Below are 26,553 nucleotides of genomic sequence, written 5' to 3' on the forward strand. Positions count from 1 at the left end.
TTTTTTAATTCTCTTCAGACCCCTGCCAAAACATAAAGGCAGGAAAATAAACTGAGGGTAGGCAATTCAGAATAAATTAAAGTATATTTAAATGAACCTAAGACATTTGATTTGGAGAACTTTTTCATAAGGAGTTATCTTGTAGAGAATGATGATATAGGGCTCCAAAAAATGTACGTGATTGTTCTGTGATTCCCTGGAGGTAAGACTAGAATGTCTTTTGATTCTTTTATTCTCTCTTGTTAAGACAGATCTCTCCTTAGGGTTTAGTAATCTTAATTGTGCTTGACATGCATGAGCCACTTTTAAAGTATTTGATATTCTTCAGCATTTATCCACTATGCCATTTTCCCATGTTATTATTTTTTCTTGATTATCTTATACATGGTTACTTTCTGTAAGGAGACAGTTCTTTTTCCAAATTTTATAACTCCTTATGTTGTCATACATGAAGTGGGAAATCTTTGAACCTACTGATCCATAGAGAATGGCCATGTGATATTCTGAGCTTTGCCTATAGGAGTGATGGGGACAAGGGGTTGGGGAAGAATAGGAATAATTTGAATTCTAGATTCTGAGTTTAGAGACTCATGGCTTGCTCCTACAGACCAAACTAATTCATCACTATGATTAATGAATATTCTTCTATGTAGTATCTGTAAGAAAGGTGATGAAGAAGTAAACATTTTAAATGTTGTCTTTGGTTCTATCACTCTCCTTCTCACTTCAAGATTATCACTTTGCACACATTTCTCTCTTTTATTGGTATCAGTTTATAAAAACCTCTTAACTTGCTGTACCTGTAGTCCATACTAAGATTTATGACTTTGTTTTTTGCGTACATTCTATACAGTGAGCTGGGAATTGCTCTGATTTTAATACACTAAAGGTTATGACTAGAGCCAAGATTCTTTGTAAAACAGTGGAATTATTTAAAGTAAGTATGTTCACAGACTTGTGTTATGTACTACTTGTAAACATGTTATAGAATGGACTCAAAGTTTCAGGAGAAAAGGATAGTCACCACCCACAATCTCTCGTCATGAACTGCTATCACCACATGCTGCCAGGGAAACGCGACATAGGTGGATTATGAGACTTTAGACACTAGCCGGGAACATGAGGTGGTGTTCCATTTCCACCAATTTGTAGTAATGGGATAATACAAACCACTTCCATTTTCAATTCTTAAAACAACACCTACTTTATTTACCTATTTCAACCACTAAATTTTGTGTCTCAATATATATGACGTTTATGTCCTTTATTTACCTATTTCAACCACTAAATTTTGTGTCTCAATATATATGATGTTTATGTCCTTTATTTACCTATTTCAACCACTAAATTTTGTGTCTCAATATATATGACATTTATGTCCAATCACAGAATTTGGGGTTTCTCTTTTCAAATGTAAAATCCATAACAGATATAAAATTAATATTTTGCTACACGTTTTCCAAGGAGTATGGTTTTGTCTCCATGAATTTTTACTTCAGGAATAATTTTATGTTGTACGTGACTTTTAGCACACTGGCTGTGATCAGGGTAATTAAAAGTATTTGGAAAACCTTGTTTACCGGAACTTTCAAGAACAGCAAAAATCCTAGGGGATTATTTATAAAAAGCAAATTGCTTTTCTCTTATATTTCTCCCTTTTTTATCTGAAAGACACTGCTCACTCTTAATCATGTGTTATCTCTTGGCCACTGTATTGCCTCCTGAGTATGCTAAATGATTTTATAATATGTATTCATAATTGTCTACACCTCTTGAACTTTTCTCTGTGAATAGCGGGGAAACCTGATGCTCATGACCTTTTATCAGTTTTTAGGACAGTCTTTATCCAGTGATTGATCATCTTATTTTATATAAATGTTGGTTCTTGTTGCCTATATACTAACATTTGACTTGGCTTGTACAGTGAAGTCAATTTGTGTCATTTGCTATTTGTAGTCATCTGTATGTCTTTAATGTTCACATGTGCTTATAGCATATTTAATGTGAAATCAAGTACAAGGAAGATAAATAGGATATTGCACTTGTTTAGAGCGTAATCAAATATAAATCAGGCATTTTGAATTATTCAAATAGAGCATGAGAACAAACTACAATTAATGATTTTTGGTGGCCACGCAAAATATTGGATCTGTTAGTTTTTTTGGTAGGCAATGGAAGAGGACAGTGAGATGTATATTTGATTTGACAGAAAGCCATCAGATTATTTTTTAATGATTTAGGATATTACAGTCATCTAGGGCCTTTATTTGTACTCTTAGCATGTAAAAATAGTTTTTATCATATAAAATGTTGTTATTGTTGGTATTGTTTCATTTCTGTTTTTATTCTTTTTTAAATGAATTTATTTAAATGTTATGTTAAAACCAAATGACGTGGAATTAGGCTTTAAAATTTCCCTCACAACCTGTATCAGTCATAATTGCATTGTGTTCCTGTTTTAAGTTTCCTGTTTTAGACATGGAAAAGTTTATCCATTTTTTTATAGATCTTTTTTTAATAGGGGAAGATAAAGAATGTTTATTCGGTTATTCTGAGGAAATTTGAAATGTTTATCATTCCATTAAAACAAAATTCCATAAAAAATTTTTAAAACACATATGTGTCTTCTCTATAACTAATTTAACCTTCAATAATGAATTATGTGAAGTAAAATTGTATAAAATTTCCTGACATTTTATGAAGATTCCTACAAATAAGCTAGACAGCAAATAAAATATAGGAAAGACAGAGATGGATACTGAGTAATTTTTGATAGATTATGCACACAGGTATCGAATTACTTGATCCTTACTTCCTAGAAAAGGTTAATGACTCTTTTTGCTTTTACCCTTTTACTTAACTGTTATTTATAAAGATTAAAAGAGGGACTGCATTGAAGGGTGCATTTGCCTGTGTGTCTGTATGACTGCACAAATTTTTCTGATATTATAGGAAACTGAGCCACAAAATGGATAATATTGTTAATCATTACTTTTAAAGTTCATTCGATTCTGTATACAACTTCCACTCGGCCTATTAGAGCAGAGTGCACCATTAAAAAAAAAATTTAACCTAAATGAAACCAGAAAAGACAGTCTTACATATCTATATCTATACTGTTAAAATGGCCTAAACCTTTACAACAAATTATTTACAATATTAAGAATAAGATACTTTAAAAGATTTTAAAGTTATGTGTGTATATTTTCTTTCATCTTTAATCTGTAAAATTATAGCTTTTTAGAATATATTTGATATTATGTTGAATAAAATTTTGCAAAAAATACTATTTCAGTACTACCTAATTCCATCATTGATAATTGAACCATGAGCATATAACCATCTACCTGTAATAATGATCTATCTATATTCTACAGTTCTATTATAATAAATTATTTAATTATATAAATAATATATATTCATTAAATAGCATATGTTTACTAGTCTTTTATTACCAAATGTAACATTACTCTTATGGGACTATTTCTTTCTAAGCTCTTTGGTTTTAAAAGATGCACTAGTCATAAATATATTTAAGTAAAGTCATTTAGGTATGACAGCACTTGACTTTAAAGCAGGGAATATAATACCTTTCCTGAAACACCATTAAAAAAAGCTGTGGCATTCACCAAATTCTGACCTCTTCCTGTTATATTCAAACCCTTGCTAATTTAACTTGGAACGCATTAGTATAACTCACCACTTTTTGTATGTTTCAGGTGTGTGGAGGTCATTGCAAAGGAAGGACAAAACCTGAAAGAGCTGTATTTGGTGTCCTGTAAAATCACAGATTATGGTAGGTAATGAACCATTTTCCTAATCCTTTCTAAGAATAAAAAGATACAAAATCATTGAAAGTTTTTAAAAAGAAATCAAGAACTATATCATAGAGACTGTCTATCGTCATTTATGCTCATTCTGACCATATCAAAAAAAAAAAAATTATGAGCTAAGAACCAGAGTAAAATGAATATGCATATTACTTCATTGCCACATGCAGTCACACACACGCACACATGTACGTTTGCACACACACACACTCACACAAAATTAAAAAGTATAGCTAAAAGAGGTATACAATGAAAATAAGTTTAACAATAAAATGTTGAGCATAATAAATATAACTAAGAAAATTATTACATTGAGTTTATTTGCTTAATGTAATATTATGTCAAAGGCATATCTGCTGACATTCTAAATGCCAAACTTCTTAACACTTTAAATTCTGAAAAGCCTTGGGAATGTCCATTTGTGGATGTAGGAAGTAAAGGGTATACATTTATATGCAACGTTTTAAATTATCTTGCTTTTCAATATTCTTTTAAAGTGGTGAAAAGCAAGTTGTTTTCTACAATTATGAAAAATATGAAGTCATATTGTCGCAGTAATAAAGAAAAGTAACCTAACCCTTCCTTTTTTGTTTAGTTTTATAAATTTTTTCGTAACTGTTTGTGTATTTAATCTAATTACAGAGTTTTAACCAGAAAATATATTAGGCTTTATAAGAGAATGAAATGGTTTTCTTTTATTTTCTCTGACTTTTTGATTTTTTCATTTAAATTTGAGAATATTCTTTCTACCTTGAGGGAAGTTAATAATCTATTAAAGTTTTTATTGTTAGCTCTGACATATAATAATAAATGACTCCAGTCCTAGGATGTCACACTGACCATCTGCCATGGATGGGAGAGTTGTCTTTTATTAGCTACTAAATTCATCTTTTTGAAAAACTTTACTAAACTCTACTGAAGCTATAATTTTAAAAATAATCTATTTTTTTTTTACATTTAGAAACACACCTAATTTCAGTTTATTTTGGAGAATATGTCTTATTCATAATGTTTCTGGGTTGTGAGTTTTTTCCTAATTTTGCCTTGTAAAAGTAGTGTTTTGATATATTTTTCTTTACTTACATTGTTTGTTTTCTGGTTTGGCAATTAGATTGCTGCTTAGACATGGTTAACTCTCTAAAACTTCTTATGTCCTGCATTGTCTAGGCCCTAAAGAGTTCTCCCTGACCAACACACGGCATATTGAGAGAGAGAAAGAGAGAGAGAGAGAGAGAGTGTGTGTGTGTGTATGTGTGTATTATATATGTATATTGTATATATACCCATGTAGATTTGTTAATTAACTAATACTTTCATTTGTTCATTTGAAACTTGTCATTACCTACTCTTCTGGTCTTTTTGTATATTTCCCCCTTTTAGCTAATAGCCAGGAGTTATGGATAGTAAATCCCTTATAATGAACTCTTCTGAGATTCTGCAGTGTAAAATGTTGCTAAAGTCACACTTTATTCTGAAGGCATAGCGATACTTTGTGTCGTAACAAAGGCAGTACCCAGCACCTACTATTAAGTTATCAGGTACAAAAAGAAATGTTCCAGAAGATAATTGAGAAGGTAAAAAGCTCTGGAGTTGAGACAGATCTGAGATCAAGTTCTGTCTTTGTTCTTTGACCTTAGGGAAGTTCCTTCACATATAGGACACTCCATTTCCTCAGTTGTAAAATGAGGAATTAATGTCTGACTTCATGCTTCTGTGTGTATCTGGTACCTAATCTGGTGAGTAGCACAGTGTACACTGTTAGTAAGTGTTGTTTTTCTACAGGAGTGGGATAAAAACAAGATTCACTTAAAATTTTTCTGCCACCTCTCCTTTCCTAAGTCTTGGAAGATGTTTATGTTAAAAACCTTACCAATATGGTTTACATTTATTTGTGTCTCTGAATTATTTTAGTTCAGTGTTTCTCAATCCTGTCTGCACGTTAGACTATCTGAAGAGTTTCTAAAACATATTGACATATAAGCCTCACGTGAAACTAGTCAAATTAGAATTTCTATGAAATGGGCCCCAACCAGTCATTTTGTAAAACTTGCCTAAATGAAGATAATATCAGGCAAAGTTGACAACTGATCTTGTCCATTTGAGCAGAATCGGAAGTGAAAATTTTGTGGTCTTTCCTCTCCATTGTGATGAGAAATTGATCATGATTTTTCTTGCACCTCAGTCCCTCCGGCTCTCAAGCTCTCTGCCCCATCTTACCTTCCTTCTTCAGTAGGATTTCAAGTATTCAAAAGGTTCATGGTGAAAGTCTTTGCATCTGTTGATTCTGTTCTCCAAAATGTTGGGGCACAATTGAGGAAGAGAGGGAAAGGTTGATAGGTTATGAGATCGTACTACAATAGCTATTTGATGATAAAATTAAACAAATTACTGAAAGCTCATCTCGTCTTTTCACCCACTACAATGCCAATGCTATATGAGTAATTTTTGTCAAAGAGGCAGCAAAAAGATTATTCATTGTAACCAGAGAAACAGCGTGTTATTGAAGGTAACTGCTGTGCTGGAGAGACTGTGTCCCCCCTACCCTATTATTACAAATTCTAAGAAAGAAAAACAGATGCCCTTTTCCTTCTTTGACTGGATGAGTAGAAACATATTCTATAGGACTTTTTGATTATTGAAGCTACTTAGAAATTGTAAAATTTGATGTACATCTTGATACAGTGGGAAATTCATCCTTTAAGAGACTACCCCATGATTCTGCTTCCTATTGCTTTACTCGTATTCAAGCTGGTGAGTCTGTTTTTGGCCTCCTCTTTCTATGGTGGTGGGTATGTATATTCTTTTAGTACAGTATACTGAGGTTTTTGATTTTTTTTACAGGCTTCATTGATTCAGAAACAGCTCCTCACCTGGCATATCATTTGTAATTTTTGTCAGGATTCTCACAGGTGTTGAATGTAGTATTATAGTACTTTGTAACACCTGGCCAGGCTGTTACAGAGTTATGTTTATTTTAATTGATATATGATATAGTTGTCATAAAGAAAACGATCATGCTAATAGACTTCTTACTCCCCAAATTGAACATAGATCTTTATGGTAAAGGGTAGCAATTATAAACAAATCAGTAATTCAGACACAGTTAAACAGAAAATACAGTCTTGGGAAATTGCTCCCTAAAGAGAAACATAATATTGTCATTCCTATATCACCAAACAAATGTATGTCATTGGCAGTGTTGTGGAAAAAAAATCAAACTTAGGTGTTAGAGAGTTCAGTTAAAATTCCAGCTTTGCCACTTACTTTCTTTGTAACCTAAAGCAAGTTACTTAACCTCCTGGTTTTGCCGTCTGTTAATCCACATGATGATACATTCCACATACGTTAGTGAAAATCAATATAAAACACTCGTGGAGTGCCTGGTGGCATAGTTGACACTCACTGATTGGCAGTTCTTATCATACAGAATGTTCTTTCTCTCTCCCTCTGAAGAAGAATTAGCCCTTCTCGTCTTCCAAGTGTGGCTTTTCTGTTTGTGGAAATCATTATTTAGAAATTAGACCTGCATTAGTCTATACCTGCCTACTTGATCTCCAGAGCTAAGCTAGCTAAACAAGATTATTAGTAGGCAATAGAAAAAGATACAGCAAAAAGTCTAAAACCTTTCTTTTGCCTTCCTGTCTTAGATTTATCACCTGTCTCTCCTTTGTGCTACTTTCATTTTATGTAGATAATTTTCTCATTGCTTCCCTTGTGCTTTTCTTTGTTCCTGGAACAATTTGTCAGCAAATACTTCCCAACCTACTTTTTTGCTCAATTTTCTTTTGAAAATTTACTTCCTTCAAGGCCGGGCATAGTGGCTCATGCCTGTAATCTCAGCACTGTGGGAGGCTGAGGCAGGTGGATCACCTGAGGTCAGGAGTATGAGACCAGCCTGACCAACACGGTGAAACCCCGTCTCTACTAAAAATACAAAATTAGCTGGGCATGGTGGCGCATGCCTGTAATCCCAGCTACTCGGGAGGCTGAGGCAGGAAAATTGCTTGAACCTGAGAGGCAGAGGTAGCAGTGAGCTGAGATCATGCCATTGCACTCCAGCCTGGGCGACAAAAGCGAAACTCTGGTCCAAAAAAAAAAAAAAAAAAAAGAAAAGAAAGAAAAAAAGATAATTTACTTCCTTCAGGAAAACGTATACTTGGGATTAAGAGGAAGACAAGAAGGAGAAATCAACCTGTATCCCTTAGGCCTATGGAGGAAGTGATCTTTCTCTTGGGCCACACAGCACTTCATATGGTGTAATAGATGGGATGGATGAATAAAGCGCTTATCTCCATTAGTGTCTCCACAGTGAATATTACCATTGTGACCCTTGTGTCGGGGGGCAGTTGTAAAATGACCCAGGTTTCTTTCTGAGTTATCACATTGTTTTTTCACTTTAGCACTCTTGTGGGCCCTAGAAATACACTCTAGAGATATGTTTTTGTTTCCATTTTAAAGTAGTGAAATAATCTTTAATTAAAGAGGACTGTAAGCACTCAAATACTGACATTGTTGTTTGGGGGCATACAGGTCACTGACAACCCACAGGCTCACTCAGTACCACTCCACATCCTTCTGTGTGGTTTCCACAGACCCATGGACTGCTCTCCTGAGGCTGTCTTTGGCTGCCCTGTATTCTTGATCGCAGTACTGATCTGGGACTTTTTAACATAACCGTGTGGCTTGACAAAACTCTTGAATTGCTCTGGGCAAAAGGTCTTCCAAGTCAAGGAGGTCACTTTGTCCATGATTATGATTGGAAATGTCATTTTAGTTGGGCTACCATATGTCAGACATGATAAAAAAAATTTCATTCTGTCAAACGTAATATTCTGTCAAAAGATACTGAGTCAGCACCCACTGTCTGCTGGGCCATGTGCTAGATACAGATGTTTAGTTTCTGCATTCCTAAAGGGATAATGCTGGTAGGATCCAGAGGACAGGCTAGCCTGCTTATTAAAAAAAAAAAAAAAAAAAAAAAAGAATGCATCTTCTTTTCCAGACAAGAATAGCAGGGAGTGGCCTGGTGACATTTTTCATTGTTTTGGTGTAACCCACGCCTCACCCCAGCCTTGTTAACCTTCTGATACTATTGGAAGATTAAAAGGTTATAGCTTCTCTACCTCTCCTTGGGATACCAACCCTTTTAAGCTGTTAGTTAACCCAAATTAGGATCTGGGCTATATCATCAAAGTAAATACACTCATGAAACAAAAGAAACCCCAGCAAGCATTCTGGGTTACCGCGGTATCCCTTTTGTTGCCAGACTAGCACTGAAATTATTCAAGAAAAAAATTTCTATACCCAAAATAATTTTGCTCTTTATTATATCATTTTATGTTTTATGTTATTAGGTGTGCATTACATGGAATGATCTCCCATTTTAAATGAAATTCCTGTTTTTTTTTTCATTTTATATTTTGTTTCATTTTTAAATAGTATTTTAAACTGCTCTAAGATTGCTAGGTAAGATTCCACTCCTTTTGTCAGCAGGAATAAATCTAATAGTTGTAAGGTGATAGAGAAGAATGTTAGAAAAGACATTTGTAAATCAAAAAGGATGTCCTAATGTTTACTGTTGATTGTTCACACTTTTTTTCCATTCTGTTATTTAAATTAGGTAACTTTTATTGTTTCTAACAAAATAGTACTAAATTGCTAAATCTGTGCTTGCAAATTTCCCTTGTTTTTCTGTTCATCTTAAAAGTTATTTGTCTCCGTTTCTAAATTTTGTTTTATTCCTGGAGTTTCCCATTACCAGATTTATATTCCTACTGTTACATCTAGCAGGTGTTATGTTCTTTTTCTTAGTAATGTGATATGGTTTGGCCGTGTCTCCACCCAAATCTCATCTTAAATTGTAGCTCCCATAATTTCTATGTCTTGTAGGAGAGACCCAATGGGAGACAGTTGAATCATAATGGCAGTTTCCCCCATACTGTTCTCGTGGTAGTGAATAACTCTCACGATATCTGATGGTTTTATAAGAGGTTTCCCCTGTTCATTTGGCTCTCATTCTCTCTTGCCTGCTGACATGTAAGATATGCCTTTTGCCTTCCCCCATGATTGTGAGGCCTCCCCAGCCACATGGAACTGCGAGTCCATTAAACCTCTCTTTCTTTATAAATTACCTAGTCTGGGGTATGTCTTTATCAGCAGCATGAAAGTGGACTAATATATAATGGAAATGATTTTTCACCCAAAAGTTGGTATTTAATTATTAAGCTTTTCTCCTTTCTCCTTTGTTCTACAGCAAAGAAATTGTTGACATTCTTTCCTATTGCCTAGGTCATCCCAAGACTGCAGCTAAGTAACCTTGAAATAAAAGACTGAGCAATGACAACTCTTATCACTGTGTCTTGCTAGAATAGACTACAAATGTCAAATCTATTGAGAAGGACTTCTTAAAACATCCGTTCAAGAAAATACCACCACAACCAATTCAAAGATTAACTCTAGCTTTACATTTAATCGTTTTTTTAAATTAAGAAACATTCTAGCCTTCATTTAAAAGACAAATGAACCTGTTTTTATGTGCTTACCCCTTAACTTTCTTACCCTTTAAGGTACATGTATGTTGTTGTTCCAAATTAGTTTTTAAGCTAAATAATAAATTTACATATTTAACTATTAACTGAAATATTAACTTTTTATCTTTTCTTTCCTCAATTCCTGTTAGCATTTCTGAAATGTATTGTCTAATTTTTAACTAGCTATTTTTAACATTAGTCTTTGAAACAGTCTGCTATAGGTATAGGAAATTAGTCCCAAATCATATAAAGCATCATTTTTCACAAAGTTCCTATCTTTAACCCTCATTGCATAGTACCCTTGGATATGCAGACTAAGCATTGTTTTCTAAGTACTATCTAAAGGTATATATATACACACATATATATATATGTATAGAATTATTATTGATGATTGTCAGTATTATATCACTGGTGGATAGTTCTAAATGGAGCTGGAATGAATACCAAGATAATTGCAATAATGCTAGACTTCCAGTATGCCAAACAAGAAATGACTTCCTAATGTTTAAAACTTCTTGAAAATAGATATCTTGAGTGGTAGTGAGTTCTCTATTACGAGAACTATTCAAGCAGAGATAGTATCTGAGGGAGGATGTGGAAAGATGGAAGCATTGGGTAGAAAATCAGCCTATATGATCTCTAAATTCCTTTCTAATCCTGGGGTTCATTCTAGACTGTTTTTTTTATTTTTGTTTCATTCAGCAAATATTTACTCTGTGTGTGCATGCTACTGGCAGGGTGCTGCGGAAAATACAGAGATGGATGGGAAGTACTCTTGTGTTGAGAAAGAAGATGTAAGCCATGTAAAGTTTTCTACCTATGACATGTTGGGGCTCAAGAGAGGACAGAATCATCATAGACTGCAATATTTGGGGAAGGATTTGTGGAAGAGGAGACATGGCAGAACAGAGAGGAGAAGGAAGGGCATTTGAGGTAGAACAACCCTTGGAAAGGCTCAGAGCAAGAACAGGTGTCTGAATGGATGCTTTTGTATTCGTTCGTTATTCTAAAGAAAGAACAGAAATCATCCAAAGTGATTACATGCAAACACGGTCAAATTTTTAAAGAAACCTTATGAAAATATTCTAGTTGAAAATTCAGGGTAAGTTCCAATTTTTGTTGTGACTTTTCCTGTCTTATTCAGCATTCCCATGGTAACAACTTCCATTAACATATATTATGTAAAAGGAAATGTTACTTTGGGTTATCACTACTAATCAAGTATCCAATTAAATTAGAAATAAGTCAAATAACAAACTTTCATAACAATAATAATACAGATAAAATAGATAAAATGTATTGGATGTTTTCTGTGGGCATTATTCATTTAATTTTATTAGTATTCCACTTTAGGTAGGTACTTTTTTTCTTTTTTTGAAATGGAGTTTCACTCTTGTTGCCCAGACTGGAGTGCAATGGTGCGATCTGGGCTGACGCAACCTCTGCCTCCCAGGTTCAAGCAATTCTCCTGCCTCAGCCTCCTTAGTAGCTGGGATTACAGGCATGTGCCACCACGCCCGGCTAATTTTGTATTTGTAGTAGAGACAAGGTTTCTCCATGTTGGTCAGGCTGGTCTCGAACTCCCGACCTGCCTTGGCCTCCTAAAGTGCTGGGATTACAGGCATGAGCCACCGTGCCCAGCCAGGTAGATACTATTATTATTCAAGCTGTACACATGGAAACTGGGACCTGGATAGCTTCAGGTTTACATAATTTATGAGTAACACTATAGTATGCATTCAATATTAAGTCAGTGTCTTGCATAATCCCTCAGAGGTCAGTGATGTGTTGTATTTATTATTAGCAACACTTTTTTTTTCCAGTAGGATTTTTCCAGATGTCAGAGCCTTAAAAATATAACTAAATCCAGACAGCCATATTTGTTAATCTGCATATGAGAAAACAATGTCATAAAGCAGCTACCCCATGAGATCTAATTATATTCTTCTAGAACTTAATAGGTTTAATTTACTTATTCACTATAACTTTGCCATGCTGATACCAAATGTAAGTTGTGTGCCATGATTAAGTGTTCTGTAGCTGAAAGGGGGACATTGTTACTGATATTCAGTATGTATTGATATATTCAACAAATATTTTCTTAAAATGATTTCAAAAGTGTGTATAATTCTTGAGTTAAAATTTTTCTCAATCCTCTTTTAAAATTATTATAACTAACTTATGAAAGTAGTATTACCTATTTTCAATAGATGAGGAAGCTGAGGCCTGACAGGTTTTAATTAATTTGCAAAACAAAAACTAAAATTTCCCCATTGCAGATGACTTCTCAAATTTCTCTGCTTTTCATATAAGAATTATTTCTTTATTTAAGTAGTAATTTTAAAGCAATTTAAGACAACATTCAATGAGATACTTTCATAGTAGCTTTAAAGTGCAGATATTTCTAGAGATACATAATTTTACTATGCCTAGAAATGTAAGCAATTGCTTTCTTGAATTCCTTTCTTAACCCTACACTCAGAAGTTCTCAGGCCTCAGTGTTATCATTCACCCTCAGTTGCCCGTTAACTTTTTTCTTTTTTTTTTTTTCTTTTTTTTTTTTGAGATAGAGTCTCACTCTGTTGCCCAGGCTAGAGTGCAGTGGCGAGATCTTAACTCACTGCGACCTCCACCTCCCAGGTTCCAGTGATTCTCCTGCTTCAGCCTCCCCAGTAGCTGGGATTACAGGCACGTACCACCATGACCGGCTAATTTTTTTTTTTTTTTTTTTTTTTTTTTGTATTTTTAGTAGAGACAGGGTTTCACAATGTTGGCCAGGCTGGTCTCGGACTCCTGACCTCAAGTGACCTGCACACCTTGGCCTCCCAAAGTGCTGGAATTACAGGCATGAGCCAGGGTGCCCCATTAACTTTCTTCTCCTGAGAGAGCCTCTCTGAGAAAGTTCTCTGAGAAGTAAAAAATCAAATCCCTCTTCAGTGTGTCTTTGTGTTCTACCTACTCTGTTCTCTTTAGCTTTAGTGTTCCTTATTTTCTGAGATATAATGAAAAGTAGGAGCAAAAAGGGAGAAAAAGCCCAAGAGCTGCATCCCTTTCTTCTAAAGTATCAAACCATATCTCTTCTATTCCCAAGTGCTCTCTTATGGTTTTACCTGCTGTTCAAGATAATTTTGTCCTCACCAGCTGATGTTGGACTAAATCTACTTCACTACTTACTAATTAGCCTACTAATGTTAGACACGTAGCACATGATTTATTTTGAAGAAAAACAAAAATAAAAACAAACATGTCCCAACTTTCCTATTTAGAAAGTGAGAGTAACACTCAAAACACAATATAAATTTAACATTAAAATAATTCATTATATTGTATGTTTATCACAGATTAAAGTCACATTCTTGTATCCACTAACATTGGCATAGTTAAGCCTCTCCAGAAGGTCTTTCCCTTTTCATCTCCTAGCTGGACTTCCTTAGATAAATATCAACTTTCCAGTTTACCTGAGTTCAATTTATTTAGGAAAGGCAGGAATAGTACATAATTGTTTTCCTTTATTTTCCGGTTTTTAAAATATTCAGTGGTTTTCCATCATCCCATAAAGGTGATCAATGAAGAACTGTTGTTGTTTAATTATCATTTTAAACTCAATGATCCATTGCAATTTTTTTAATTGATGCTCAAATTGCCATATTTTTGATAGTGGAAGCTTCTTTATTTGATTCCTGTTTTCTTTTGACATGGACTCATTATGTCAAGATACACCAGGCTCTTCTTATGCATGTTATGGTAGAGACATGGGATAATCCATTTTTCTAAAGAACCCTGCTTCCTTTGATTGAATTTTTCTAAGTCTGCTACATCCCGAATCTTATGTCACTGTATTTTATGTCTTTTATTCCTCCAGCTTAAAACCTAGTATATTCCTCATCACAGGTCCAGCCTTCTCATTACAACTCAGCAAAGTCAGCCCCTACCCCACAGGTATTAAAGCATCTTCATTCAAGGACTAAAAGCTTGTAGTTTCTTGTATTCAATACTCAATCCCCAGACACATTTTCTACTTTTGGAGAAGTTGGAGGTGGGACTTGGGAAGAAGTAATTTTACATTTTAGCTAGTCCATCAACTTGCTGGGGATTACCTTCTGATTTTGTTTGTCTCAAATTTTCTGCATTTGTTTTAAGTATTGAAAATGGACCCCTTGGACCCAGCCATTTGGAAATAAATAGAAAAGTGTTCAAAACTGTATGGTATTACATTCATGGGCTTTCAGACTTCTTTGTCCTGCAGTGAGAAATCCATTTGGCATTTAAAGTACTTGTTGGACTCTCAGTAGATTGATTTTGTCACTTAATACAATGACCAGAAGTTTGAAAAATACTAGTCTAGTTCAACTTCTCTCTCAATATTATAAGTAAGAACTGGATCTGTCAGTGAGTGACCTGCTAGAGGGTAGAAAACCGGTAGATTTCCTTGGTACAAAATGGACACTATTCTCGAGGTAGAAGGTACCGGCCTTCTCAGGCTCATCAGATCCCACACGTTGATCTTATTAGCTATAAAATCAGGGGTTAATATTCCTTCCATCCCATATTTTCGGGAGGCAAAGAACCAGACAGATTGATGATTTCACTGTAGGATAGATATTAAATGGAACTTTCTCCTTAGGCAAAAAGACTGTTTTGTTCATCTAATTTCCTAATTAAGTACATCAAACTTACTTTTAACTTAAATATTAAGCTGTTAATTTTCACCCTTATCCTAAAACATTCCCTTGGGCTTGTAAAGACTCAATCACCTAGAATTTATCTGTCAAATGTGTTTGTTTCCTTGGGTTTATCTGCATGACATTAAATAAATACTTTGAACTTTTCAACTTTTCAAATAATTGTGTTGAGTTGACATGGCTGATCCAGCCTCCGTGCCTCTGTGCGCTGTGTATGCTAAGTGACTGAAAGTGACTTGGCTTTCATTGAAAATGACTGAGTGCAGGCAGAGAAAAGATTTTTAAAAACTAAAAATTAGGAATAAACAAAGAAAATTCACTCCATCTTCAGGAAGTTATGGTACTTTTCTATTCACCATATATATATATATATATACACATATATATATGAAAAAAGCAAAACTGTGTATATATATATATATATATATAATTTTCAAATGAACTATGTTCATACTGATATAACATACATTTTGCCTGCCAAAATACTTTCATATGGTAAATAATTCTTAGAAGCAGAGAAAAAAAATTGTATGGAAAACTAGCTATGTACTCTTTGATGATTGATACTTGTGTATTTTTAATAATCTCTATTTCTTTCTTAGGTTAAATTTCCCTTTTTTTTCTTCCTACTTACTATCTCTTTCCTCACATATGGCTCTAGGAGCCTCTCCAAGAAAGCAGTTTGCTTTGAAGATATTTTATTTCCGCTCATAAAGGATTCTTCTGTTCTACTATTAGAAATAAAATCACAATAAAATCCTAATAGGATCCAATCCCTTCCTTGCCCTTTGTATGTTTGGAAATCTCTCCGAAGTCAACCTTATGAAGTCAGATTTGGAGGTTTGAAGTCCGGAGATGTGTCTCTGGTGTTCTGAGGAGCAGGCACTTGTACAGGGAGCAACTCACGACCAAGCTGCGCGCATCCAGAATGATATTTTCTGAATATGCTCGAAGACAGTATATTTGAAACTTTAAATTATTTCTATCTTATAGTAACCAATTAACTTTTAATGAATAATACATATTATTACACACATATATATTATAGTAGCACACCTATATATGTGCATCAATAATAAATAAGATTTAAGCTGCCAATTTTGAACAGCAATAAGGAACTTAAAATTTCTGCTGTACAAAATAAATGAAGAGTTTGAAATTTAATCAGTCCTATTTTATGTTGAGGCAAATGTACTTGGGCTTTTTTCTGAGAATCATCCCTTCTGTTCTGGTTTACATAAGAAATTGGGTGAAATCCTCTAAAGCATTCGTTTTCAACTTTGCCATTATAACACACCTTGCCTTCAAGGTTTGCAAATGATTAACTTTCAAAAAAATTATAAATTGGAACAGATTAAGTGATATCTTCTTTTAACTCTCTTGGACCCTGACAAGATTTTAAGTGCTAGAAACAGGGATGAGGGTATCAAGCATGTTGATATTTGCACATGATTTCTGGTTTCTTTGTTGTCACAGCTTTTGATGCTTGTACTTACCAGTGTACGATTTATTAGTTATTTACGTGCCTGTGAAGTGTATTATTGTTATAAAGTCTAGTCCCTTATTCCCCTAATGCATATTCCCCCCACATTTCTGTCACATTCTTGTTTTCCACAATATTTTGGGGCTACAGAAAATTCAGGGAATGCGCATGAATATGTGCCGCACATGTAAACATTATCCATCACATTCATCATTCGGTGGAGGAAATGCTGATTCTAGAGCTGGAGGAGGTCCTTGAGGACAAATAGGACACCAAACAGCACAAACCTGATGACGCTCTCACATACTCTACATTATGTGGAAAGGTACAGCCTTTCTATCGTTATGCTGTCTTTTGCATGAAGCTCATGCTTCATCTTCGTTCCTAGACTTCATTTGAAATCTACTCTCTCAGATTTATGAAAAAATATACTTTTTAAATATTGTTCAGAAGTGTGGTCTTGATATTAATAGCCTACATACCATATACTTTTAAATTAGTTGTTTTAAGATACGGCATTTAACTTAGAAACCTACTATAATTTCCCAAGTTTTTCTGGTAATGGGAAGGTCCTTTAAAACATTTTTTACATGCAGTGGGCTCTACAAATATTTACTTTTTTTTTTTCACCTTTAAGAAACCGTTTGAAAATTGTAAAATTAGACTTTGAAGCTGTGTAGTATATTTTTGGACTATTACAAATCTATCTAAATCTACAACTTGCTAGGAAAGATCAGATCCCTTCCAGCTTGTGATTGTAATAGATGATTTGTGTGGACTCTAGTCTGTCTCACAAATGCATTTAGTATTTTCTGAACTGAGCTTCTGTTGTGTGCCAGGCAGGTTTCTAACTGTGCGTGTTCAGTCCACTGATTGACTGACTGAGAGCCAAATTATTCTCGCTAACACATACTCAATTCCCAACTACTACAGAAAAGATGGACTCCAGGGCCAAAATTGGACCCTCACTAACAAAGCTTGCTTTCTGCCAGTAGTCATACTTACACAGTGAATGAAAATTCAGTGACCTATATTCTTCCATTTAAATCCTTCAAATTTTAAATTAAAACTTTGTCAACAGTAATTTTAACCATACTGAGGCAAAAAGAGCGTTCCCTGCAATCTGGCAGCACTAAATATAATTTATAACTATCAAAAATCCGTTTTCTCTGCATAACTTTTAAGAACGCTCCTGATGTCTTCAAAATTCCATGCAATTTTCTTTAAAAGTTGGTTTGGAATGCCACTGTGCATCTTGAAGCCCACATACAGTGAGTTAAATTACAGCAATAGCATATTTCTCAAGCACCATATAGTTGCAAATCCTTTATCCTGAAGTACATAGTAAAGGATTTTCTCCTTGAACAGTGAAGAAAGTTGAACTTTGGGGTTGTTTCAATTTAACACATGATGTGCTGCACACTTAAAGCTGTGTTTTGACTTCCTACTTTTTCTTCTTTATTCATCCCTGCTTCCCGTAAAAAGAGCTAAGTATGTCACACTGATTATAAAACTGGATCCACCTTATCACTGTTTTCAAAGCATCATATCCCTGCACTGGCTAATGTAAGTACTTCCTTTTCAGTAGGTTAATCTAAATGCAGAATAGAAGGCTGTTTATTCTCACAATCATTTCTATCACTTCATCATAACCACTACTGTTCTTCCCTGTGTAAATGGCATCACTATTCACCTTTTTACTTGGCCAAAACTTTGATCTCCCTGATGCTTCACTTTCTTTCTGCCTTTCATCACATCCATTTGCAAGCCTAGTCAACTCTATCCTCAAAATATATTTAAGTAGAGCCAAATCCACTGATAACTGTGCTAACCACTTAACTGTATCCCCTATTTGTCTTCTTCCTATCTTATAATCTATTTATCACAGAGTGGCTTCAATGAACATTCTACAATTTTTTGAATGAATTAAAATGCTATTTAAATTAATTTTTTTATGACTTTAGCAATATGGTGTTTATCCTGGGTTACATATAGACCTAAAATCAAAAGAGACATTAAAATTTAAACTTTCTGGTGCCTTGCCTCCCATTTAGTTTAGATTCTACTAAATATTTAGACATTTAGCCACCATAGGCCACCCTTGGCACAGTGTGCTCAGCAAGACAAGAGCCTTAGCTTGCCAGAGGGCAGTGTCAGGCCGTCAGCTTCTGTAGGATACCTTGTGGTAGTCCCATGTCACGGTTCACCCAGCAGTCAGGAGGCTCTTCTTTCACCCACCAGATGAAGGCTCAAGTATAAGGAGATAACATCCACATAGCATAGATACAGGCATTACCCTGGGTTAGAAGCTTCAAGCCCCCACCACCTAATATGTCTTGGAACAGTCAACAGGCATAGCTTCTAGAATTGCCACACGTTGTAAGTCCAGTTACATCAATGATTGCATTCAGGTAATCGAAAGCAATGGTGTCCCCATCAGGTATTTATAGTTCTCTCAAACCAGACAGATGCTATTTATCAATCGGGGTCATTGTTACAATAAGCAATCATAGTTGCTTATAATAACATGGTTAAAATACCATTTTAGAATTGCCAGAGAACAGATCTGGGAAGTTAACCAAAGGTCAGATTTTCATGGAAAAGGTTTCTTAGCTCTTACCCACTGTAGGAATTTTTAAATCAGCTTCAGATTTGACTTTAAATGTAAAAACGATTCTATATGTATTAGAGGGCAGATATTTAACCACCATCCATACCACATTTTTTATTTCCTCTTCCCAGCATGATTTTAAGAGAACATTTATTATACTCCTAAAATTGAGACAGAGGAGGTAGGGCATATGAAAAGATTACAGTGCTGTTTCTGAAATCCTCCCCTCTGGCCTCTGGACCAGCCAGTCCTGGCCTCATCTTGGACTCTGATACTTTACTTATCGTCCAGACATAGCCACAGGAATAAATACCATTAGATTCCTATTTTATTTTTGCATAAGGGAGAAAAACCTAGCTAATACGAGGCAGCAAAATCACCCAGAATCTTGCTTGTGCCTATTCAGTCTGGTCTCCAAATGACAGAGCAAAACAGAAAAAAAAAAAAAAAAAAAAAAAAGTCATTGAAAATTTGACACTCTAGCAATTTGCTTTGCTACTATTAGGAACACTGGCAGACAGGCACCCAGTATCCCCTAACCAGCGTAGAGTGTTCTTGGCAAAAAGTTGTCAGTTTTGCAAACATCTTTTAAAACAAGTATTTCTATTATCTAATTTCTTAGGGTTGGGGGAATGAGGAATCAGAATGGAAGCTTCCTAGCTAATATGAATATTTATGGGAAAATATTGCAAGAATGTATTATATAATATGCTACAAATTCTGTCTAGAAGTATTTCCCACTAGTTTGATTATTGGTTCTGAGATTATGAAGAAGTTTCAGTGGTATCCTGTAGAATTTGGCTAAAAATTTTTCAAGCTTCAGAGCTATAGGAGCTGTGAGAAAATGCTGATTCCTCTGAAGCCTCCATTTTCATTCAGAAGAAAACTGAGGCCTAGTTTTTCCCAGCTCTAGAACCAGAAGTAAGCTGTCCTCGATCCCAGGCTGGAGTACTTTCCCTCCCATTGCTTAACTATGGCACTTTTTCCTCCTCTTTGCCCAGGAACTTTTCTGTGAGACAACCAGACCTTTACTCAGTAGTAGAGGGGGTAGAAAATATGAGTATTTTCCAATTAAATCATGTTATATGATAATGGAATATTATTTTATTTCTATGATGTAATGATTTTAGAAATATTTTTATTAATTTCTTGCATATGCTTTTTCAAAACAGATACAATTTCTTACCTAATTATTTAGATTAAGTAGGATTACATTATTACTTTTTATTAAAAAATGGAGAAAATAGTGTTCATTAACTGAAACGTATGAGGCTTTCACACACAAATATCTGTTAAAATATCAAACCATATTTTAGTTTACCCAGGTTCTTGAATAATATTTAATTGGGTATACAATTTAGAAATTAAATTTTTTGTGTGTATTTTGAAGATATTATCCCACTGTCTTCTGGCTTGCATTATGTTGAAAGAGCTGCCAATCATTATTCCTTTGTTAGTAATTGTCTTTTTTCTTTGCTTGCAATATCTTCTTTTTACTTTTAATGTTCCGCAGCTTTTCTGTTATATCTCTTCCTATGTGTTTCTTTTTATTTATCATGTTCAGAATTTACAGATCTTCCTCAACCCGAGGACTCAGTTCTTTAATTAATTTGGGGAAAGTTTCAATTCTTATTTTCTCAAACATTGCCTTTTTCCCATTATGTCTATTCTGGACATTTAGCCATATATTAGACCTTCTCATGCTATGTTTTTAATCTATTAATCTCTCTTTTATTTTATCCGTCCCTATGCTATAATGTGTGTTATTTTCATATCTACTTAGGATTTGCTAATTTTTCCATCAGCCCTGTCCAATTTACTCTGTAAGCTATCTGTTGCATTTTTAATTTCAGTGATCATCTTTGTACTTTCTGGAGATTATGATTCTTTTTCATAAGTCTGCTTTGTCTTTTTTATAGTAACATGTTACTTGCTCATGTTTTTAGTTCTCTTTCTATTTCACAGTTTGAATATACTTTTACTACATTTATGTCTGATAATCTAAAGTCTGAAGTCCTTAAGGGTTTTAGTCTTTTCCTTCTTCTTTTTGCTGGCTCTCATTCATAGTGAGTTGGGTTTTTTGTTTTGTTTTGTTTTTAATTGTGAACTTCTATTTGATCTTTATCTATGGGAACCCACTGTGACCTGTGTTAATGGATGTGCTTTCAAAGATCTGTGTTTGCTCCACCAGGAACTCTGGTACACTACCAGTTTGGACTACTTTCAGTTTATTTCTTGGGCAGGGGTTTCTAAGAGGAGAAAAAAGGGTAACTCACACTCCATGTTCATGTGGTTGGCCTGTGACTTTGATTCTCAGAGGAGATATTTTTTCCCCTTATCCCACATGGCCGTTAAATTCAAAAGGCCACAAATATTAGCAAGCTTCCTCAAGGTAGCTGTGGCATTCATACTTAATTTTTGGGTCCTTAACTTTTTACATTTACTTTGTTTGTTTAAACAACTTTATGCATTATAAAATTCATGCATTTTAAGTGTACATTTCAATTCTTTCAGTAAATTTGCAGAGTTGTGAAATCATCACAATTCAGTTTTAAAATTTTCTTTCACTCCGTTAAGATCCTCTTCTCTGTTTACAGTTAATCACTGTTCCTGTTCAGTCTCAGGCAACTAATAATTCACTGTCTATATAGATTAGTCTTTTCTGAACATTTTGTACAAAGGGAATCAAACAAGATGTGGTCTTCTGCATCTACCTTCTTTTTCTTAGTAAGTTTCTTGAGATTCATCTATGTTGTGGCATGTATTAGTATTTTGAGGTTTGTCTTTTATGTGGAATGTATTAGTATTTTATCCTTTTTATTGCTAAATAGTATTCCATTTTATGGCTATACCACTTTTTTTCATCCTTTCACCAGTTGATGGACATTTGGGTTATTTCTACTGTTTCACTGTTATAAATAACGCTGCTGTGAACATTCTCATTCAAGTCTTTGATTTGAACACGTGTTCTCATTTATCTTAGATAGATACCTGGGAAAAGTATTACTGAGTAGCATCATAAGTTTTTTCTTACTTTCTTACTAAGTCGTTTATGTATTTTAAAGAATGCTTATTGTATTTTATCCAGCATTTCTATCTCTATTGAAGTGGGAAAAAAGTTTGGCAAGTCTGGAGCACAAGAGTTTTTGAAAGAGAAGGGGTTTTTTTGTTTGTTTTAAATCTATAAGAGACGGCTGGGCGTAGTAGCTCATGCCTATAATCCCAGCATTTTGGGAGGCCGAGGTAGGTGGAACACCTGAGGTCAGGAGTTCAAGACCAGCCTGACCGACAGGTGAAACCCCGTCTCTACTAAAAATACAAAAAAAAAAAAAAAATTAGCTGGGCGTGGTGGTGTGTGCCAGTAATCCCAGCTACTCAGGAGGCTGAGGGAGGAGAATCCCTTGAACCCGGGAGGCGGAGGTTGCGGTGAGCTGAGATCGCACCATTGCACTCCAACCTGGGTGACAAGTGAAACTCCATCTCAAAAAAAAAAAAAAAAAATCTACAAGAGAAATTTGCAATTTGAAATTTATGTCATTTGAAAATATTCACTTGCAAAGTAATGATCATATTTTTGCATCTCTTTTTTTAATTTTTAGTTATTAGAATCATCAAGGTTCTTTAATAGCACAAGAGGAAAACTTTCAATAGGATGTTTAAAGTATTAGCCCAGGAATTTTTTTTTTTAATTCTGGAATGTCAGAAACTAACCTTAAGAAACTGATTTTCCGGCTGGGCACGGTGGCTCACGCCTGTAATCCCAACACTTTGGGAGGCCCAGGTGGGCGGATCACGAGGTCAGGAGATCGAGACCATCTTGGCTAACATGGTGAGACCCCGTCTCTACTAGAAATACGGAAAATCAGCCAGGCGTGGTGGCAGGTGCCTGTAGTCCCAGCTAATTGGGAGGCTGAAGCAGGAGAATGGCTTGAACCCAGGAGGCGGAGCTTGCAGTGAGCCGAGATAGCGCCACTGCACTCCAGCCTGGGCGATGGAGTGCAACTCTGTCTCAAAAAAAAAAAAAAAAAAAACCAATTTTCCTTCTGCATTTTCAGCCAAATAAATATATTTTTAATTTACTCAAATATTTAAATACAGAGTACTTAATTTCTACCTTTATCATTGTGATAATTAAAGACATTTTAAATGATGAAGCAATTTAATTAGGGATTAATTCCATTTTGCAGACATGGTTTTGACTTGTGGTTTCACTAAAAACATAAAAATATTCACACGTGTCATTCTTATTTCTCTGTTTGGGGTTTTCCTTTCCCTAAGTTGTATCAAAACTATTGAGTAGTTGAAGGTGTTTTATATATATATACATATATATAAATTACACAGCCAGCAAAGTCTACTACCACATGTGAAGATAATTTTTCTTCTTTTTACCTTTAGGTTATTTAGGGCTTTGAGGTCAACATTTTAGTATTATTGGTTGCTTTACAGTTTTATATTTGCAGATCATTTTAATGAATAAGTGCACAGCTATTTTATAATTTCCTGTGTACGTTGAAGTTAAAGGGAGCACAGGTGTGTTTAAATGTTTATAATCTATGAGCACTTAGGATTCAAGGGCTTCTGCTGTATTCTACTTCACTAGCCAAATGCATTGAAATAATTTATTGTGCTATGTTCCTCGTTTTCTTTTCAACAAAATCATTTTTGCAAGATCTTCTTAAATGGATGTTGTTTTCATTCATGGAAAATTTCAAGAACAGAAGGTTGATTTAAATGCTTTTAACCAATCATTTAACATTAATGCACTGAACATTGTGGAGATGCTGAAAGCAATTTGAGGTTCTGGTATATGATACTCTCTAGTGAGATTTTATTGTCTTGAGATTCTGGCGTATCTATCTTAATAGAAAGTTGAAGATAGAGTTTTTATTCAGTGTATGGATTACATTAGTATAGGATGTTATGAAATTTATTTTTCCATCAAGTATATGTATTAAATTTTTGCAGTAATCAGATATCTATTGTCATATGTAAAATACTGTTATTGCTTCTGTGTGTGCCATCTAAAGAACAGACTTGATTTTCCTTGGTAGAGTCTGAAACGAACAAACAGAAAAGGTGATTAACATGCAGCTCTAAATAGAATTCAGTTTTTTATAGTAGTGCTGCAAGGAACCTGTCTTCATCTTCTCCCTGCATACTTTTCATTACCAAGTGTACCCACATTTTCTATTTTCACCCTTGCCTGGTGAAGTCTTAGCAATATGCGTATACGAAGCTTCTGGTAAGACCGGAAGTCAGCTCATCTTCAGGGTTGCCAGGGTGATGTTGTTATTGATATTATTATTCACATATGCATGCATACAACAATAAAAACAATACAGCTTTCATTTATACAGCTTACTAGACACAGCAAATCTAGAAGGGAGGAGGCATTATCCCATTTTACAGATAAGAAAACAGGAATCCAGGGAAGTTAAGCAAATTGCCCAAGATTATACATCTAGAAGTAAAACTCATTCACATAACCTCTATTCCCAGGATATCCTGACTTTTTGGTTCGGGAGGATTTCCTAGTTTCTACCCACCTTGTCTTTCTTTCCTTTCATTATCGCCTTTCTACTTGTTCTTAATTGGTGTGTCCATTTGTTTCTTTGCCTTGAATGTGGTATATGAATGCATCTCCATGTCAGACTGTTGAATAGATCACACTTAAGCACCAAAGAACATGTGTATTCACTTATCCCTTCATTCAATCAACCAGTAAGTGTTTGTTGAGTATTTATTATGTGTAAAGTCCTATATTTGGAGGAGCATAAAGATAAAGATAGACCTGCCTCCTTTTGCTTATATCCTGTTTGAAAGCAAGGTCTGAGTTGTGTCTGTGTTTGTGTGTGTATGTGTGTGTGTGTGCATGTGTTGTTTACAAATATGAGAATGAAGGGAAGAATTGCAAGAAGCAGCTAAATGAGTTGAAAGTGGTGGGGCTTTGGGAATGTGGAGGCATACAGCATGAGACTGCTAGTTGTAGTATTTGACTTCAGAAATTTGTGTGTGTGTGTGGGGTGTGTGTGTGTGTGTTTCTGACCAAAGTAAAAAAAAAAAAGTAAATTTCAAAAAAGCATCCCACACTTTAATAGAACGGCAATGATATAGGTGCAATTTTAGATATTTCAGAAACATAAGAGTCTTGCATGGCTAGTGCCTAAGATATGGAGGGTAAAAGGCATAATGCTCTCAGTCAACAGGTATTTGTCGAAGACTTAGGCCTAGTATATGCCTATCCCTGTGCTAGATACTGCAGACACAAAGATAAAATATCATTATTCTTATCTTCATCCTACTCACTCTATCTCAAACTAACCTGGGGTGCAATAGACCTATATAACATAATATGACAGGTGGAATATATGAAGATATTCATCTACCAGGTACCTGGAAAGTGTAGACAAGGTCCTCCCAAGTCACCTGCAGCTGGCGCTGATGGCAAGGAGAGATCGCCAGCAGACATGGAGGGAAATGGGCAGGAGCACTGCTCAAGCTTGGACTGATTGGAAGGGGCATGGTATTCGCCTTCAGTATTTAGACTATATGGTGGAGAATTATCTGAGATGAGAGTGGAAAGGGGGTTTGGAGTAAGGTGTTTTCAAGCTTTAACTCTGAGTTTAGACTCTATGCTATAAATGTTAGTAGTTATTGGAGATGTTTGAAGAGGCAAATGTCAAGTCAAATTTATCTTGCAATGATAGAACTTTAGCAATGGAGGATGGATGGCACTGGCAAGAGCTTCATGAAGAAACCAACAATAAGGAAGATATTAAAGTACTTGAGGATGACAAATTTCAGGTTTCTTAGGTTTTTGCTTTTGACTTTCTGACCTCAAAAATTTTATATACATATATGTTGAAATCTGGTATTCTAGTGACACCTTATCAGTGTCACTGTATATATTTAGAATTTATATTTATATATTAGAAATTATATTCAGAATATATATATTTAGAATTAATTTAAATCTTATCTCCATAGATTATAAACTTAATGGCCAAAATATTTCAGGTAGCACTGTAACGTACTAAATACCTACTATTTAATATCACATGAACATCTGTGACTCAAAAGACAGTTTGCAAATGGAATTCTTAATGAAGTTTAACCCTTTACATTTAAGTTGAAGAAAGTAATTGCTATGTATTGTCACTTGTCTAAAATGTCTTTCATTCTTACTGTTAGCAAACACTGTCCAATGGAAATTTAATGGAAGCCACAAATGTGAGCTGCATGTATAATTTAAAATGTTCTAGTAGTCACATTGAAAACAGTAAAAAGAAACTGGTGAAATTTATTTTAATAATATACTTTATGTAATACAGTATAATCAAAGTATTATTATTCTAGCATGCAATCAATTAAAAAATACTAATGAAATGTTTTACATTCTTTATTTATAGTA

At 34.7% G+C, this 26,553-nt stretch overlaps 1 protein-coding gene across 1 annotated transcript in view; it reads left to right on the plus strand.

Moving 5' to 3' along the window:
* FBXL17 (F-box and leucine rich repeat protein 17) overlaps positions 1–26,553 on the plus strand; it is a 539,741-nt gene that overhangs the window by 373,816 nt on the left and 139,372 nt on the right. Inside the window, exon 7 of the mRNA XM_032156700.2 lies at positions 3,720–3,796. Within this exon, the coding sequence (XP_032012591.1) occupies positions 3,720–3,796 (77 nt within the window). The remainder of the gene's footprint in view (positions 1–3,719; positions 3,797–26,553) is intronic.

Source organism: Hylobates moloch, unplaced genomic scaffold (assembly GCF_009828535.3).
Source record: "Hylobates moloch isolate HMO894 unplaced genomic scaffold, HMol_V3 SCAFFOLD_6, whole genome shotgun sequence".
Lineage (NCBI taxonomy): Eukaryota > Metazoa > Chordata > Mammalia > Primates > Hylobatidae > Hylobates > Hylobates moloch.